The 18,387-nt window shown below is 40.6% G+C and overlaps 2 protein-coding genes across 3 annotated transcripts in view; one reads left to right on the top strand and one right to left on the bottom strand.

Moving 5' to 3' along the window:
* The window catches only part of spryd3 (SPRY domain containing 3), a 52,074-nt gene extending 43,214 nt beyond the window's left edge, over positions 1–8,860 (bottom strand). The window contains exons 1-6 of one of the 2 annotated variants that reach the window (XM_071477450.1): positions 8,711–8,860; positions 7,130–7,257; positions 6,087–6,162; positions 2,614–2,738; positions 1,185–1,320; positions 903–1,091 (exon numbers count right to left, since the gene is read on the bottom strand). In XM_071477450.1, coding sequence (XP_071333551.1) covers positions 903–1,091; positions 1,185–1,320; positions 2,614–2,738; positions 6,087–6,162; positions 7,130–7,257 — 654 coding nt within the window. In that variant the 5' untranslated portion in view covers positions 8,711–8,860. Of the gene's footprint in view, positions 1–902; positions 1,092–1,184; positions 1,321–2,613; positions 2,739–6,086; positions 6,163–7,129; positions 7,258–8,675 lie in introns of both variants that reach the window. The other variant, XM_071477449.1, reaches the window with a different exon arrangement.
* A 4,437-nt stretch (positions 8,861–13,297) lies between these two features.
* Positions 13,298–17,464, top strand: igfbp6b (insulin-like growth factor binding protein 6b). Its single transcript, XM_071477451.1, has 4 exons — positions 13,298–13,671; positions 14,597–14,631; positions 15,374–15,493; positions 15,860–17,464. Exons 1-4 carry the CDS (start codon positions 13,335–13,337, stop codon positions 15,971–15,973), a joined length of 606 nt encoding a protein of 201 aa, XP_071333552.1. The 5' UTR covers positions 13,298–13,334; the 3' UTR covers positions 15,974–17,464.
* Positions 17,465–18,387: the final 923 nt, after the last annotated feature.

Raw genomic sequence — 18,387 nt, 5'->3', positions numbered from 1 at the left:
AAGGTGACCCAAATCCAGCCACGGCAAGATCACACAGCGACTGAGACAAAATAATTCAAGTGAGTGTCTCTGGAGCTTTCTCTCAAGCATTAAGCACAGTTGTCAACAAAGAGGGATTTGCGAAAGAACAGGCAGATGAATGATCCTGTAAGAGTACAAAACAAATACGGGGAGCTGGCGACAACCGTGCAAGTACAAGCTGCAGAGGAGCCCCAATATAATCTATCCCATTCAAAAGACATGCTAGAAAAACACACAAAATATATGTAGACTGTTTGTCTTCACATACTGTCTCCCACCACAAGGAATCCAAATAACCAGTCGGCATTTACTGTAACCACTCATACACAACCACGCAACACCATTAACTTCAACACTTCTGACAATAGCACTAAAGTGATTAATAGAATAATTATTTAGTAAACTGTTTGAGAAAATTAAACATATTATACAGTATTATATTGTAGTGTACAGTCTGCAATAGTGAGTAAGATTTGTTTGTTTTCTGTCTCAAACGAATAACTGATTTGCAGTTCATTTGGTTACTGGTCACAATAAAGTAGGTGTTACCTACATTACATAAGCTAAATGATTAATTGTAAAAAAAAAATAAACTACAGATTTACTGCTACTTGCACTCCTAGTTGGAACTGCATCTAGTGGAAACTGGCACAGTAATCCAGCTGTTTAGTGATGAGAGCAACGCGGTCATCATTTAAGTTCCTAGAAATACTGCAACATGCTTGCACACTTGGTGCAAAGCAAAAGACTAAACACAGAGTTGCTCTGAACAAAGAAAGACGAAACTGATACTGATCTGATGTCATTCTCTGTGAGGCACACAAATGACGCAGGAGTCTTCCTGTAACCATGAGGAAAACAAGTCTTTTTCTATTTCTTACCGTGCCCATCACTCTGACGTCGTAAAGCCGGCCCCAGTCGTCTTCATGGCTGTCAACCATCATCATGCTATCGTCCTCCTCCAGGAACCACTCGGCCTGCAGGTCAACCTTCACCTCCTCCCCCATGGAGTGCATACCTACAGCAGGGAACAGCCCCTCCGCCAACACGGGAACCTCCACTGAGCCCACCTAGATAGGAGAGGGATGAACAGAAACAGTGTTTGAAGAAACTTAAACAAGCACAGAAGGGAAACAGAGACAACACCATAGTAAAACACCTACCTCTTTGCCATTTTTGGTGAAAAAGACTGTCGTAAAACCTGCTTCAATATTTTCTGAGTGTATTCCACAGCCGATGCGGTCACCTCGAGCACATTTTGGCCCAAACTGCTGCCCCACAGGGTTCCCATTGTACAACCTAAGAGGAAAGAGGAGAAAAGAATCTTAACATGAATTGCTAGCTCATTCTTGTTGCTCCATTTGTCACTGCTACAAATAATGATTCAGTAAGGATTTTTTTTTTTTTTGGAACTGCAGTGATTTGTTTAAAGTGAATGTATGATTCCCACATCTCTCAGTAACTCAAAACAACACTGACTGACCCTGAAGCTGAATTTATACTTGTGTTTAGGAGGTTTGGCAGTACAGATTGTACATGAAGACATAAAAAAAGGCTCAGTAATCTTATCATTTATCATTTAACATACTTTGCAATCCTCTGTTTGCCACAACTGTTACTCTCTACCACAAAGTGAATAAAAGAATGTAAACAAGATTGCTTTGGCCATTAATGATGACACTGCAATAGCCTCCTATGCCCTCTAATTTCCCATCATCACACTTCATGACAGAGTGAATAAAACTATGCAGACACACTTCGAGGTCTATAATTACAGCAACTGATACTGCCTTATATTGTAGAGCACATCTGTCTAGTGTTGCAGCTGTGCTATCAACAGATGAAATCAGATGCTGAAATCTGAAGCACTTCCTATGCTGGAGGCATCTACAGTGGGACTACCACACACTGTGAGCCACAAATATAAATCCAGTTTTAAACATGATGCTAAACACGCAGCACTTCTACTTGAACTGATTGAAGTATTATAGGTGTGCAGTTGATGCCTTTATTCTGAAATAATTAAACAATTTCTACATCACCAAAATTACAATTAGTTGATAAATTGATTACTCGATCGTCAGTAAATTAGCAACATTTTTGACAACAATGATTAATAATTTAACAAGCAAAAATACAAAATATTCACTGGCTCAAGCTCCTTGATTGTTGCTTCTTTTCTTTTTTATATTATTGCAGATTCAATATTTGAGGTGTTAAAATATTAATCAGACAAGACAAATAATCTGAATATGAGCTCTGAGAAGCTGTCAAATGCATTTTTCACTATATTTTACCACATTTCTTTTCTACTACTATAAACTCAAATAAATCTATAATGAAAATAACAATCCCTTGAAGCTGTACAAACAATACTGTGGCCTGCAAAATTCAGAGCTATTGTTCCATCTCAGGAGTATTTTAACCTGGTCAACAATGCTAAGAAAAAGTGAGAGCTAAGGAGAGTCATATAGGGAATTACTTTTCTAGTTATGTGCGGATGCAGCAACAACAGGCCACAATCCATTTTCCCAAACCATCCAAGAAACCAGTGCTGAACTGTAATGTATAGATGACTGTGGTTTTACTTACTTGCCATTGTCAGCGTGGTAAGCTACAGAGTATGGCAGCCAGCCAGGCTGGTGGTCCAGCCTGTAGAATTTAGGCACCAGGCCCACAGCAATGGTGCCCCTCACCCCTGTGTCCACTATCGTCACCTACACACACACACAAACACACACACACATACACCGTACTGTAACTACGACTGTGGCACCAGTTAACCAGTGAAATAGCTTAACACACATGGAGCATTCAGGCACATGGGCGGAATGAAAAAAGGTTCACTCTTAAAACAACATGAATTTACACCCAAACCATAATCAAAACACAAGTTTTATATTTTACTGTGAGAAACTTCACTAAGTTGCACCTTCAATGGAAAACTCGGAGGGGAAGCCTCGTCTCTGTCCTTCTTGACACTCGGTCTGTCTGGATGGTGTGGGTCTCAACCAAATGCCCAGAGTCTGACTCTCTGCACAGGTATACAGCTCAGTAGGGATGTAGGGATGTGCTGTATACTGGTTTTATACACATTGTGGTGACATTCTGATGGTGATACCATCACCAAAGATTTCTATTACTGTCAACACCATGATTAATGCTGTTTTCAAAGGGCAGTGAGAACACAGGACAGTATTACTGCTGCATTTCCAACACTATTATGTTCTGAAGTTCTACCTTTAAACTATTAACACCCAGCATAAAGCACTTGCTACAATCTTCCAGCTCTCCATAAGTCTTACAGACAGGTAAATAAACCCCCAACTAGAAATACAGCCTCATAGTTGTATTCCTGTGCCAACCAGTCAAGTTGCAGTTTACATCCATGTCTGTCCACACTCGCACAATACATGTAGTGAAGGGTATTGAGTGTATTTTGTCATAATTAGCTTAAGATTTCTGAAGTTATGGCCAAACAATGTGTTTTGTGAGATCTTGGTGTCCTTTGACCACCAATTTCTTCCTCAAGTCCAAGTGGACATTTGTTCCAGATGTAATGAAATTTCCCTCCAGGTGTTCCTGATATATCTCATTCACAAGGATGGGTCAGACATGAAGTGCCCGTGACCTTTGACCTTTGACCAGCATATTCTGTTCAGTTCATCCTTGAGTCCAAGTGAAGGTTTGTGCAATATTTGAAGATATTCTCTTCATGGTGTTTTTTTTAGTGTATTTGATGTTAATTCTTTTGCCTCACACCGAAGCTGCAACATACAGTTCACCGATTCAGTTTGTCAGGTATGGTTTAATCCAAAGTGATCATGGTGTGAAGTAATTTCACTAAATTAAGCGTGAATAATAGTGTTTCAGGAAATTTTGATGATTATTGGGATAATAATGTTTACTGTGAAAGCTTTAATAATCGCAGCAATGAAAATGTTACACCTGCACATCCGAAGTCCAGAGCCCACATGGCAGCAGGGGAAAACCTCCACCATCACCTCCTCCCCTCAGACATCACAGCAGCCTGCCAGCTAAGCCCAATCACAGCAAAATGACACAGCAGAATTCAGTAAAAGATAATGCAGACAATACAGGAGAAGAACTCCATCCGGTGTGAGTCTTAATCTGTTCGCTTCCTTCATTGGGAACCTCCGTAAGTCATTTCTCACCCTGCTAAATTTTCTTCTTCCGCATTGTTCCCTCACATGTCCTGTACCTCTTCCGATTTAATAATTCACCTCCCTCTTCATCCCAGACTCCGAAATCACTGCTCCTGCATGACGGCTATCAGCATATGAAACCAAAACTCTTGGGCTTCCCTCACTAAAAATTCCAGGCCTGATTCCTTTCCAGTCTGCCAATTTAAGGATAACACATTACACCTTTGCTTTGTTTAAGAAGTAAATTCTTTGCCTTGGCGGGTTACAACTTCCACGCCCAACCTGTTAAAATACCTTGAATGTCCGAATAAGTTATAAAAACATGTGAGAATGCTTAAGATTGAGAAACAGCAGGAATGTGCTCACTGATGAGCCGTTCAGCTATGTTGATATTAATTTTTCAAATAAATCTATTAAAACAAGTGGAATGCTGCAGATGTTCAGCTGGACTTGAAGAAGACAGATGAAGAAAACTGGAGAAAAGGCAGCAGAACTGACAAGAGAGGTAAATGGATTCCTTGTGAAGGCAGAACGAGGAGAAACACGAGGATAGCAGTGACGCATACGTCGACAGAGGCCTGACCTTTATGAGAATGTATGCTCCCAAATTTTCGAGATATCTAGGAAACTGACAGCATGTGCGTCACAGAGTAGAGAAAAACGTAGCATAAAACTCTGGGTAATGGCCACACTAAAATCCACTTGTTTAAATGTCAGAGAGATCTATCAGTCTCCAAATGTGTTTCTCATTTAAATACAACCGGTGTTATCTTTGAGGTTTGCATGCAAAAGCAGGGGAGAGAGAGCTCTGCAGATCAGATGAGAGTTTGAAATCACATTTAGAAGAAATGTCACATCTGTTAGAAATCAGGGACACCTCACAGCCATGAGAAATAACGTGCTAGCTTGCGTAGAGTCTTAGTGAAGCAGATCTGAAATGTGACATATGTCCCAAATAGTGTTTCTCATCTCAAGGAGAAGAAAATCTGAAAAGAATAGCAGAAGAAGTAAATCGTTTTCATGGGAGCTTGGTAATGCTTCAGGACTGATGTTGTGAGGTCCTGTCTGGATCTATTTGCAGCCCAACAGAATGACGTAGGTTGCCTGGATAATGTATAGCCTAATGTTTCCTGCTGAAGCTTAAAAACCGAGACAAGAATCCCTGCCTCACCTGCAGTCTCTTGACTAGACGTCACAAGGCTACCATGACGTGCACCATCCACAAATAAGCCGGCTCATAAATAAGACCCTGCAGCCCACAGCACCTAATTTATGACTGAACTCTTGCAACTTTCCTGTGTTAAATCACCCAGATACTTTTCTCTTTGCTCTACTGTATTGATGAGAACTTTAATACATACTGTAGGAGCATGTCAGCTTTGGTAAAATAAATGTCCAATGCTTTCTCCTGCTGCCAGTCTACTGAAAAAAAAACACTGTGTGTTAGACTAATCTTTGTGCGCAGAGATACCACCTAACCCACACCCTATCCTTCATTCCAGTGCAGCTAGGACATTTTTGAGGTAGTGGTTTTGCACTGGTGAACTGGGACTGTGGGGGGGCACTCAGAATTTAATATGAAGTTGAGAAAATTGTCTGCATTGGATTCCAGGGGATAAAATTGCTGGCTGGATGGAAAAGCAATCTTGAGCACAACCAGGGACGATGGTATGTGGTAAGCCTATCATATTGTGACCACCCCAAACATTTCAAAATGAAAAAATGAATGATTGCTTTTCTTTTCTCTCTAACAAAGTCAGAGATAGCAGTTTGTAGCCGTCATGTGAACTAATGATACACAAAAAAATTCTCAAAGAGCAAACAGTCAGCTCTTGCAGAACTCAGTTACAATAACAATGCCAGATGCTGACTTACAGCATCGCTGTGAGTGTGCCTTACCTCGAAGTAGCAATTTCCCTTTGTTAAAGGATGGCCAGCCACATAGCAACCCACCTCTTCAGAGTTCCCTTGGTAACTAAAGAGAAGAAAATACAGGTTAACAATGGGTGACTCTTAATAGGTCCAACAGCTGTATGCACAATCAGAAACACATATTGAAGAACAACCTTATCTTTGATTGTCAAACACTATCAGTATAATCAGAAAACATAAAATGATGTGGTCCTTATTCAGAGCTGCTGCTATATCAGTCACTATATCAGACCACATGCAGATGATGATTATGATGCCCACTAGCTTTAGAAAGGAATGTGTTAACTCAAGGAAGGTAAAACTGGAGATAATGCCATGACACTGGAGCCTCTGAAGCTTTGTACCAGTATTGCAGTGTGCACAGCATTAAACACTGAATGAAGTGTCAGCATCCTTACAATAAGGAATCACAAGTGCTTATCTTGTTATATAGTTTTCTCTATATAACAGACATACACGATCCTTATAGGCCTCTGAGGTTTACAGTCAAACCAATAACTTAACAAACTAACCTAATTATAAAGTATCTGAATTTCCAATAGATGTAGCAAAAGTTTTTCTTAAAATACAATGTTTTCTATGTTATGCTGCACTTGAAACAAGCCTCTATTTACAATCAGTAAGAAAAATAGGTCAGATCTGTACATCGCTACTCCTAGCATATTGTGGGTCATCAACATAATTTCTTTAAAGCCACAACTTCTCAGCTCCTAATAATTAGACACATTACCCATATAAATAGTAATAAAATAAGAACAATTCTCTCCCAATATCTTGCTTGGCAAAACCTACGTTCTCTAGAAAGAACACATTTGACAATGTGCAATAAACCCACTGTGGCACAGTTTTGCACTTTTTGTACACAGAGGTTACCAATATGTAGGCTGAGAAACCAGCAGAATATAGGACAGAGGTATCTTCTTAGATAAACCCAAATTCACCCAGGCCAGCAAAACTACATAATCACTTCAGTTCAATCCCCACCCAGGCAAGTTGAAGAACAGGCTGACCTGAGTGTGTCTCCATCCTTTTGCAACCTCATGTATCGCTCCTGTGCTGGGCGTCCATCCCCAATATCTCTGATTCGGCGCCTCAGATTCAGGAGGCATCTGTGGTGTAGTACATTGATGTCATCCATCTGAATGAGGAAAATGGGACAATGGAAAAATTACCATGAAGCTCAGCTGCTGTGCAATGTTTTCTGTCTTATCTGTGTGTTGCCTGAGCCTCAGAGAAAAAAAAACAACAACAACTAATAGGAAGCTGAATCACAGTACCAATGATATGTTCCAATACCCAACACCCTTTCATGCTCTATACAAAAACTAGTTGAAAGTTTCTGGGAAGTGCATGTTCTCAAACGTTCACTGCATAAAGAGTTTTTATTTATCTTATATCAAAATATGGCCATGACGTCACCACAATGAGGCAGCTTCACAATATCAACAGTCGGAAGAATTGTAATTTTATTTTAGATTGATACTGATTAAGAAAATCTTTGATGTTTTCATCCTGTGGTTTTTCTCAGTAGGTAAGACTACACTGTTTGTTGTAGACTCTACTTTTGTAGTTTGATCTAAAGTTTAGCCCAACTGATACTGAATTTTTTGAGACAGGGACTGATATTGATATTTAAAAGTTTGACCGACATTTATCTGTCACTTCAGTCATTTATCACTCATACATTTTGGGGTGCAACTAATGTTTATTAACTTGATTAATACCGTTATTACTCATTTAATATTTATTTCAGCCCTACTTCTTCCACACCTTGTACCACTTGTTTCCTTGTTTACAACTTTTTCATGTTGTTTGTTGTTGCTATATGATTTTTTTTTAAATTTTATTTTATTTCAACTACTGGCTTGTACATGATCATATAATCATATATATCACATAGTTGTGATCCTTAATCTTTGCTTAGCTCTGTTGTCCTTGTTTTTTTGCTGTGTGTCCATGTGTATCTTTCTGAATGCTGTCATTGATAATGACTGTACGAACAGTAAGGGACACTACAGACCGGAGTAAAAGCCCTTGCGTGTACAAACACACTTTTCAACGTCAAACTCCAAACGACCTCCACACACGAAGCCTGATTTTCTTGTGAAAGCTCGTTCAGATTTTTACTTCCAGTTGTTAAAGAGAATAAATTAGTCCATCATTAACACAGAGGAGGGAAAGTGGGCGTGCCAATGTTTACATCCAGCTAATGCTGTCAAGGGTTGCAAGCTAGCAGCTCAAAACCAACTGTGCTAACGGTAAAGGTAATTTAAATTAAGACATCGTGAATGTAAACACAGCTAACTGTTGTCATTTCGGCTGACACGGGTTTACCGCTTACTCTAAATTAGATAACATTTCAAAACAGTAATTATGAATTCGCGTTGGTGACGAGGGGTCAGTTTAGTCGCCGCGCTAGACGTGGGTTAGCATCATTAGCGGCTAATGTGATAGCGTCTTTGCTTGAAGCTGAAGCTCGGTGTTTAACAAAGGATGAAGAGAGGTCGTTTGTAAAAGTGGAGATCGGAACAAAGATTTATTACAGGTGCCGCTTACCTGTTGTGTAGGCGGCTAATAAGACAGAAACTCACTTTTGTCCATCCGCCTTTAGTCCATTAGCACCACATAAAACTTTACAAACTAGAGTTCGGCGCTTCCTACTGGCGTCACTCCCTCGTAACCGAAATAGCCAATCACAGCGAGGTTTGAGAAACTGTGACAAGATTCAGCCAATCCTGTCACTCGATCTGTGTGTGTGTGTGTGTGTGTGTGTGTGTGTGTGTGTGTGTGTGTGTGTGTGTGTGTGTGTGTTCTTGTATGTTGTGGGGACATAAATCTATTTACACAGTTACATTGTGGGGACTTGCCTGTTTTTGGGAACAAAAAGCAATTCCTCATCACATACATCATTAAATTTTACTTGAAGGTGAACAGTTGTTTTTGCGTTAAAGTAATGTTAGGTTTAGGTTAAGATTAAGGATAGGTTAAGACTAAACCTACAGTGCGGAATTGTTTTTGTCCCCCCCTTCTGGCAGTGAGAGTAATTACACAAACATTGTCGACGCGTGCTTAGCTCCAAGACAATAATCCTTTATTTAGGTATAGTAAATGTAATAGCTACATAGCCTACTTCAAATATTTTACAATTACCAGCCTGCCCATTAGCATTAAGGCGACATCCATGTCTGCCCTCAGTCTCTACTCTTCTTTCAGTGCCCTCCAATGAGGAAAAGCCACACAAACGGTAATCAGTGTTTATCCTAACCATTGATCGCTTTCTTTTTTAGACTGTAATCCTTCCACTGAGTTTCTTTTTTACCTGGAACACCAGAATCTTTTCTTGGACATTTTCTAGGTCAGCCATAGGCTCCACCATACTCCTAGCTGCTGTAGCCTAGTCTGTTGCCATTGCTACGGCTGTTTCCCTCTACAGCTTGGGCAAACTAGTCATTACCGGTTGACGTAAAATATATCACTACCGGTGTGCCAGCACGAGATTGTCACCACAGACACGAGATTTAAAACCCTGGTATACTTCAAAATACAGAGAGATTTACCTGTCACTGCTGAATCAGAGTTTTGTGCTAATTTAGCATGGACTTTAATGGAGCCTAATATACATTCATTACATTTATTCATAAAAGTCCCACACTCCAGCTTTAAGTTTAGGGGTAGGAATAGTGTCAATCTTCAGGACATGAATGTAAGTCAACGTGAGGTCCTCTGAAATGGTGACTTTAGGTCCGATATGCCAGTTTTACCAAATTTAATCTTTAGTCTTTACACTGAAAAACGACATGAATGAAAATATTAACTGGGTCCCACCATGATGAATCCTATAAACCGACTTCTTTCATTGCTGTCTGGTGAGTACCACAGTACAACCTGTGTTTTTCTTCTGCTGGCAATGTGTTTCATGGTCCTAAGCCGACATATTACTACCAAAGCCCTGAAGTTGACAGGTGGCCAGAGAGTCATATCCATTTCACTTTTTTAGTTTGCTGAAGTGGAGCTATTTTTTAAAACTATTTTGTATAGTACTGCAAGTGTTAGACAAGGATTAATTGGCTGATTTTTCCATACCTGAAAATTAATCAAAAAAATGTAAAATGATTAAAAAGAAAAGCAGCAAATCCTCACATTGAGAGGCTGGAAATAACGATTATAAGAATTGTTGGTAATTAATTATTGTATATTCTGTCAGCTAGTTTCATTTATAAGCATCATATTTTGTGAACCCATCATATGTTTTGTATGCAAAAATCTTAATTTGTAAAGAAGTTAGGAACTAAAGCTCTCAGATAAATGTAGTGGAGTATAAATACAATATTTCCCTCTAAATTGTAATGGAGTAAAACTACAAAGTGAAATACAGAAGACCTAAAATGTGTACTGAAGTGCAATACTTGAATAAATGTACTTGGTTACATTCCACCACTAGTGTTGTCCCAACACCAGGTTAGCGAGGACTCCAGTTGCTATGTTGAAAGTAGAAGTGGCAGCAGAGAGACTTTCTGAACCAGCTGTGATAGACCTGAGCCGGGGAGGCAGCAAAAAGGAACAAACTGAGGAAGAAATTGTGTGGCTGCCTGGAGGAGGAAAAATGAATAATCCAGGGCAGTGTGGAAAAGAGAGCCCCCGTTGGTCTGGCGTGGGTCTTGGAACATTCTCCTGATATGTGGAAACAGACTAGTGCTGTAGCTCGCGAGCTGATGGGAACACAAGACGGCAGGTGATTTCTGCCCTCCTTGCCAAGATTAATCAGAACAACAGGCAGCTGATGGCAAGGCAGGTTTTGGCCTCATGTAGCCCTGAATTCCAGCAAGCACAGGCCCCTGGGTATGCTCTGTCATATCTGTAGTCCTACTGCAGGAGCAAGTGACCCAGTGCCAGGCAAACTGCTCACACACAGCACATTATGTTCATGAGTAGGGCTACAATTAGATGCTGTTCTCATTTCATTCATCAATTATTATCCCAATTATTCAGTTAATTTATCAAACGTTTGGTCTATAAGACTTGAGAAAACAGTTAAAAAGACCCGTTACAATATCCTAGAACACAAGTTGACGTCTTGTTTTGTTCAACCGAAACCCAAAACTCTTCCCTTTGCTATAATTTAAGGAAAAGTAACAAATTCCCACATTTGACAACATGGAAACATTAAAACTTTGAAATTTTTGCTTTAAAAATGACAAGAGATGAATCAGTTATCAAAATAGTTGCTGATTAATTTTCTTTCAATCGTCTAATTGATTTCTTGACTAATCATTAAATTTCAAGTCATGTACTGTACACAGAGCAATAGGTAGATGTCAGTACAAATTGCGATTGCTAGGTTAATATCCTACATCTGTTAGTGCTTCATAAACTGCGTTCGTGTTACATCTGTCCACAGAGCACCCACGGCAGCGAGGGTAAGACAGATAACACAGGAGACAATGGGACTCTAGATAAGACAGGAATTCGTTCCTCAGCACTCTACCTACTGCCAGACTCTACCAACCATCTTCATGAGCAGGCCCTTGACTTTGCTTTCAATTTCTGTTTTCACATAGACTGTTACCACACATACATGGCTGTGCATCAGTGTTATATTTATATTTGCAATGCCATGTTTTGTGTGGATAGTGGGGCATTATTTTGTGGCAAAGACTGAATAACTCAAGAATCTTACTCAAATTTTACTGGGTTTATAATATGCAACACTTATAAATGATTCAAGTAAAAGTAGCTCACTACAGACTTGACACTTTCACAGTCTACTGAAGTATTTTAACTGTAGTAGCTGCAAAGTTACCTTTTGTATCTGTCTTGAAAAGACATTAAATCACCTGAATTAATTGGACTACCTTACAGACATGACACTTTCATCATATCAGGAATGTCAGGATGAAGTTGTTGTGTGTGTTGAGTTGAAGGGTGAAGGACTCAGTAGTGATCTTTTGAAGATGGCACCCGTGTAGAAAATCCTAACAGGCTGAGTGGAGCGATGGATTGCACTATCAGCAGTTTGGCTCAGGCTGGTCAACGCGCATTCCTGCAAAATTGAGTCCTCCTCCTCCTCCTCCTCCTCCTAATTATCCAGATGATTACTCTTGCAATTCAAACAACTGGCGAGCAATAGTCTCCACTGCCCTCATACTTCAACATGTGATATGGTCCATGAAGTCAAGTAATATCTGATAGCTGCTGAAATGTGATCTAGAAGTTGACTTGCTTATTAAAGACTAGAATAGCCTTTCTGCAGAGGCAATGCATAATATCTGACTCAGCAGTGACCTGATTAGGTTTCTATTGATGTATAAAGTAATGTTACATACACTTCTGTTTGGTGAAATACTGACATTTCTGAAATCCATCACTGACTTCATGTCTTGACAGATTCCTTTTCCTCCAGCTTATTCATTTAGTATTCTCTAAAGTTTGATTATGATATGTGAAATATAGCTCTAGCAGCACATATTAATACAGGGAATATTCTCTGCCATAACCTCCTACAGAATTCAAGCAGGAGAAAACACACTGCTGTGCATTTGTTGTAGCAGATGACATTGCAGTGGTGACGCCGACGGAGGCACATATACATTTGTATTTGTTACCATGGCAAATAGTATGGCAGAAAGGTCCCTGACACTGGGAAGAAAGTGAGAAATGTCTGAGCATGACTACTTCTCTTTAAGCACGTGTAATGTTGAACATGAGTGTAAGAAGAAGGGCTGGATGTATGTGAGAGTATATAACAGGAAAGGGTGGGGAGATTTTGATAATTTCTGAAAGGAACATAATCCACCCCCCACTTGCTCTCTCCCTCCCTGCCACCTCCCTCTCTCTCTCTCTCTCTCTCTCTCTCTCTCTCTGTGTCTTTCTCTCTCTGAGTCCCAGCCCCTGAAGGTGTCATAACTGTGCTCTCTCTCTCTCTCTCTCTCTCTCTCTCTCTCTCTCACTCACTCACTCTCTATCACCGCCTTTCAGATCTTTAAAAGCTGGTGCTTTGCTGTGTCTCTCTCGATCTCCATTTGTCTCCTCTGGCACTGCAGGGGACTCAACCGGCAAAGCACCAAGGAAAGCTACTGTATAGAAACGGGAAGAAGACTGAGGAAAGGGGAGAGAAAGGGAGAGAGAGTGAGAGAGAAATATACATCCAGAAATAGCATCAGCCACATTTAACTGACAGAGAGTGACAGTGTGGAGAACCTGAGACCTGGACAGAAAATGCCTATCCTTTCTAACTTAACAACCGTTGTTTTGTTGCTGATTGCCCACTGCGGATCATGGACCGGGGCAAACCGCTTGGGGCCCTTCAAGGTCTGTCCCTCCTGCAGGGATCCACTGGGGGCAGGTCGGCCCCCCAGGGACCATAATGTTGCCGGCAGCACGTCAGTGTTGGCCCAGGGAGAGCCCTGTGGTGTGTACACGCTGAGCTGTGCCAAGGGGCTTCGCTGTGTTCCCCCGCCACGGGAGCACAGCCCCCTCCAGGCTCTGTTGCAGGGAAGGGGCATTTGCGCCAAGCACAGCAGGACTAGTCCCACTGAGAGGCCCCCCCCAACAGGTAAGATACTGTATATATACACACACACACACACGTGCATGGAATCACGTATGCACACGTACATGCATGCGCCCATAGATGCACATGCATGGACACTGCAGGTAGCCTTGAAATGTGCAGTGGTTTATTGAGGATATTGTCACAGGCACCACACATAATGGCACATGAAGTGTGCCTCTTGTGTGTCTGTAAATCGCATGTGATGCTGTGTCACTCACCAACAAAAAGAAAGGCCAATTAGTGTGTGACATTTAAGCCTGGATGCATTTTGTGCACCACTGATGAATTTGCAAACCTCTACAATCCATTACTGCTCTGCAGTGCCTCTGGAGCCACTGTGATAAAAATGTCATTTGTCGTTACAGTCCTGCCTGTTGTTAATCAGAAATGATGGAAAATTCCCAAAAACACAGGGTTTAGTCCTGAAATATATTCAGTGAGATTTTATTCAGTCTTGGGTTGTTGCAACAATGTTTAAGTTAAAATGCATTTATACGATTTGTACAGTGTCATTTATTCATCCATTCCAATGACAGGGTGCATGACAGTGATCTTTCCTACAAGTCATGCTCCCTGTAGAGGATTAGAGTGAATGTGAAACTGACACAGTGTCACCTACGGCCTGATCAAGCTGCTTTTTGTTGCAGTGATCCCCATCTACTGTTCAAACAGAGATACTGCGATTAACTATCTGAGAAGGAAATATACTGATGGAAATTAGGTCTCTCATTGAATGACCACCCCCAGATAAATCTAATCTGTGTGGCTGCTTAGTAATGTCTTGTGCACAAAGATGTGAAGATGTCTAGATATTTCTACGTGGCATATATTGTAAAAGGTGACATTGGATGTGGTTTGATGTTAATGGTGACGTTAAAGATGGTTTAATGTCACATTCTCATGCTGGTGTGTCGTTTCCTCTCAGGTCCACATCCCTCACACAGTGGTGACATTGAAAAAGTAAGTTCATGCTCTTATTTCACAGTCTTTAATGAATGAAGCTGACGGATCCCTACCTGAATGAGGTGCATGAAGCATTTCATGTGACAATATTGTATTAATACACATCAAATGTGGTGAAAACGGTTGTATATCAAGCTGCATTGCATTATAGAGAGTTAGAACCATAGATCCTCTGCTGTTTTGGGTGTTGCAGTGGCATGTACACACACTGCTCTGAAGCCATGCATTATGGTGCATGATGTGTGCGCTGCTATGCGGCAGAACTAATTGAGCATGATGTGAATCAGGAAAGTTTCAAGTCGGCCGCTGCCGCCACAGATTTTTCACTTTGCAAGCCGGCTGATCTGCAGCATTTCAGCTAATATGTGTGTTGTCATGGGAGCGACAATAGTCACGCAAATGATCAAGTTTAATTTCACAAAGTGACACAAAAACGCACAGTCACTTCAAACCATTCAGTGACCTGAAAAGCCAAAGCATTGTGTAACAATATGGTTATATAATGTTATACAATATGTGACATCTGATATATATAAATATACATATTCCCAGCCTCTGGCTCTGTTGCTGCATCACAGTAGCTAATCCTTTGTGATTCACATCGACATGTTTTGTGATCAAAGAGGATTTCTGCCAACACCATCACCTGAGGGGGGGGCACTCTTCTCCAGATGAAGACAGGTCCTCTATCTTTGCCTCCAGTGATGTTTGAAGTCACACTCTGCATTGCTGTTTTCAGGCACCCTGCCGCAAGCTGCTCAATAGTGTCCTGAGGGGTCTTGAGCTGACAATCTTCCAGTCTGACCGTGACATCTATATACCCAACTGTGACACCCGCGGCTTCTACAGGAAAAAGCAGGTAGAGTATTCAACATGTCACCTGGATCATCATGAAACATAACACTGGAACTTTGTTAGATGTGAATATGTGTGTTTGCTGCACTGACTTGGTGTCACTGTGTATATCCCTGAGTGTCAGAGCTGCACTCCACTGCAGATTTCTGTTCGGTGCATCCACAGATTTGTCTCTGACCACAGGGGCTGAGAATAACTGACACTTCTCTTTCTGAGCCTCTCAGCTGTGGGCTCAGAGAATCAGTACTGCGCTATGATGACATATCATTTTCTCTCTCTTCCTCTCTCACCACCTTTCCCACTCTCCCACTCAATCTCCGCCCTTCTCTCCCTTTCAAAATCTCCCTCTCTGTCTTTTAATCTCGCACAGTGCCGCTCCTCCAAGGGCATGCAGCGTGGCCATTGCTGGTGCGTGGATGAGCTCGGCACGCCCGTGCCCTCACGTGCCAGCGAAGATGGCACTTTACCATGCGATGGGGAGTGAGGGATGAGTCTGTCCTATTGCTCTGAGCCTGGAGGAAGAGGAGAAGGAGGAGAGGAGGAGGAGGAGGTGGTGGAGCAGCAGGAGCACAGGGAGAGGGGGTGGCTTTAGCATGTGCTAGACACTGCCTGGACAGGAGGTAGCAGGGATAAACCACTTCCTATGGAAAATACACACCAGTTAACGTTCATGTCCTCTCTAGAAGCAAGACACACACGCACACACAAACACGCACACACGCACACACACACCCTCACAGTCACAGCAACAATAACATCTGCCTGAATGTTCAACAGTTGCAGCAACGTCCTCTGCGTCGTCCGGTGACATGCTGCATGCTCACATTAATGCTCCGTGAACTGCCTCAGTGATCCAAGCGGTATTACTCCGAATGATCTCTATATTCCCTGGCTCTTGTCCCGGCTTTCTGGTAGATTTTTATGTTCCTTTTTACTTTAGGATAGCTGACACTGCCTGTGTTTGTTCTGATCTCAGTGGGCTGAAATACTGTTACGCAGGTGATGTGACACAAACGTTTGAAAAACGTGTCTCCCTCACCGTCCTCTCTCCCTCTCTCCAAAGATACACTGATATCAACATACCTAATTGACAGAATATTTCTTTTCTATTAATTTATTTTTGAGTATGTATTTCCATCAAGTACTGCTTGAATCTTACAGTATCTTATATATATGTAAAGTCAGAAAAAATAGTCATACAAATATGATCCTGGATGCTTCTGTTCACTTTATTTGTCAAAATGGCGTTCTGACTGCTTATTAGTTGATTGTTTGTACATATGTTGGATTTTTGTGGTCGACTGTGTGTTCTGAAGTGGCAGACAAAAAGCTTACGGCTGTTACCCTTTTCAAAAAGTTGTAAGGCATATTTTTATACACGTCAATATAATATTTTATATATGAATTGTTGGTTTATTTAATGAACTACAGTACAATGCCATGTATTTTTATATTGTCAGCAGTTTCTTATTTAAAGACAGAGATTATTTTATTTCATGTTAGGGGAAGTGTTGCGCTTCAGAGGCACCTTTATGGCAAAACTTCACTTCACATTCATCAGAGCTCTATTCTATTAACTGCTGTACATCTTATGGTTCTAGCTCATGTTTTTAATTTCCTTTTTATTTATGCTTTATTCATTTGAGAATGGAGAATGTCCATGTTACTATTATGTTTTATTTTGGCACATCATACGATAAAATTCAGATTTCAATAGAGGTGGAAAAAAAAATGATCAGATTTGTTATTGTTATAGTATGTCTTTCCCAAGTCCTTGCAAAAGTCATGAAATTGTGTGCTATTAAAGTGTGATTAGAATTTATCTATTTCTGACCAATCTTGTTGTGCCAATGTGTGTGCCGTGATGACAGGTCCCTGCACAAAGGACCTTAAGATTTGCAAATATGAAAATAAAACATAATGATAATAAAAATGGAGAAGAATAAAACATATATTAATATAACAACTGGCATTCAGTGTGTTCTTTCAATGAAATGCACTTTAAATGGTGTCAGTAACGTGAGGTGAAGATCGGGACAGGATATATGTAAGAGATTTTAATGATGCTGCTGTTGATGATGATGATGATGATGATGAGGATGAGGATGATGATGATGATGATGATGATGATGATGATGATGATGATGATGATAAGGAGAGGCAGGCCAAAGATAGCAATGATTATGAAGATGTCAACCTGAATCAAGATCCTCATTGAAATTAAAAAATTTCAAAACAAACAACATGACAACACTGTGGAAAGTAACTGAGAACATTTACTTAAAAGTACACTTTGGAGGTACTTTACTACTATTACTTCATTTGTAATTAAATACTGTACTTTATACTCCTCCATGTTTAACAGCAACAGTTGCTATTCACTTTAAAGATCAATATTTTACAGACAAAACCTATCACCATCTTATGAAATATAATACATAGTTTATAAATTAGTTCAAATGAGGTTGACACCAACCAGCTACAACGATAACATGCTGCCTAACGTGACAATACTGATGAAGATGAATGATACCATGATACTAAATCATTTGTAGGAAGATTCAGGAGAACAAGCACAAGTGTAAATCCTTCGTTTCATAGAAGTGTAAGTTTCAAACATATTAGCAAACGCAGGAAGAAAAAAAAAATGTGGGACACTCCCTCAGAGTCACCTCTGAAGCCTCAGGAACCTCATTCAGCAAAAAAAAAAAAAAAGTACCTGAATGAGGGTTTCTCTGAATCATATGAACAATTTATTGTATTATTGATCTATATATCATTGGTTTGAGGCTTCATGCTCATATCCATTCGCTGTGCCTGTGAGAAACCCCTCTGCAGTCACAGTAACCATTTGCCAGCAGTGAAACAGAAATTACACATTAGAGCACATTAGAGTCA

Source organism: Trachinotus anak, unplaced genomic scaffold (genome assembly GCF_046630095.1).
Source record: "Trachinotus anak isolate AG129_WGS33_773 ecotype Australia unplaced genomic scaffold, CSIRO_AGI_Tana_v1 ptg000004l, whole genome shotgun sequence".
Taxonomy (NCBI): Eukaryota; Metazoa; Chordata; class Actinopteri; order Carangiformes; family Carangidae; genus Trachinotus; species Trachinotus anak.
This window is presented reverse-complemented; position numbering and strand designations above follow the sequence as displayed.

What these genes read in the sequence shown, in the direction of transcription:
- igfbp6b (XM_071477451.1), top strand. Translation starts at nt 13,335, where the DNA reads ATGCCTATCCTTTCTAACTTAACAACCGTTGTTTTGTTGCTGATTGCC. An exon ending in TGAGAGGCCCCCCCCAACAG is followed by an intron (nt 13,672 to 14,596) that starts GTAAGATACTGT and finishes GTTTCCTCTCAG; the next exon opens with GTCCACATCCCTCACACAGT. An exon ending in ACAGTGGTGACATTGAAAAA is followed by an intron (nt 14,632 to 15,373) that starts GTAAGTTCATGC and finishes TGCTGTTTTCAG; the next exon opens with GCACCCTGCCGCAAGCTGCT.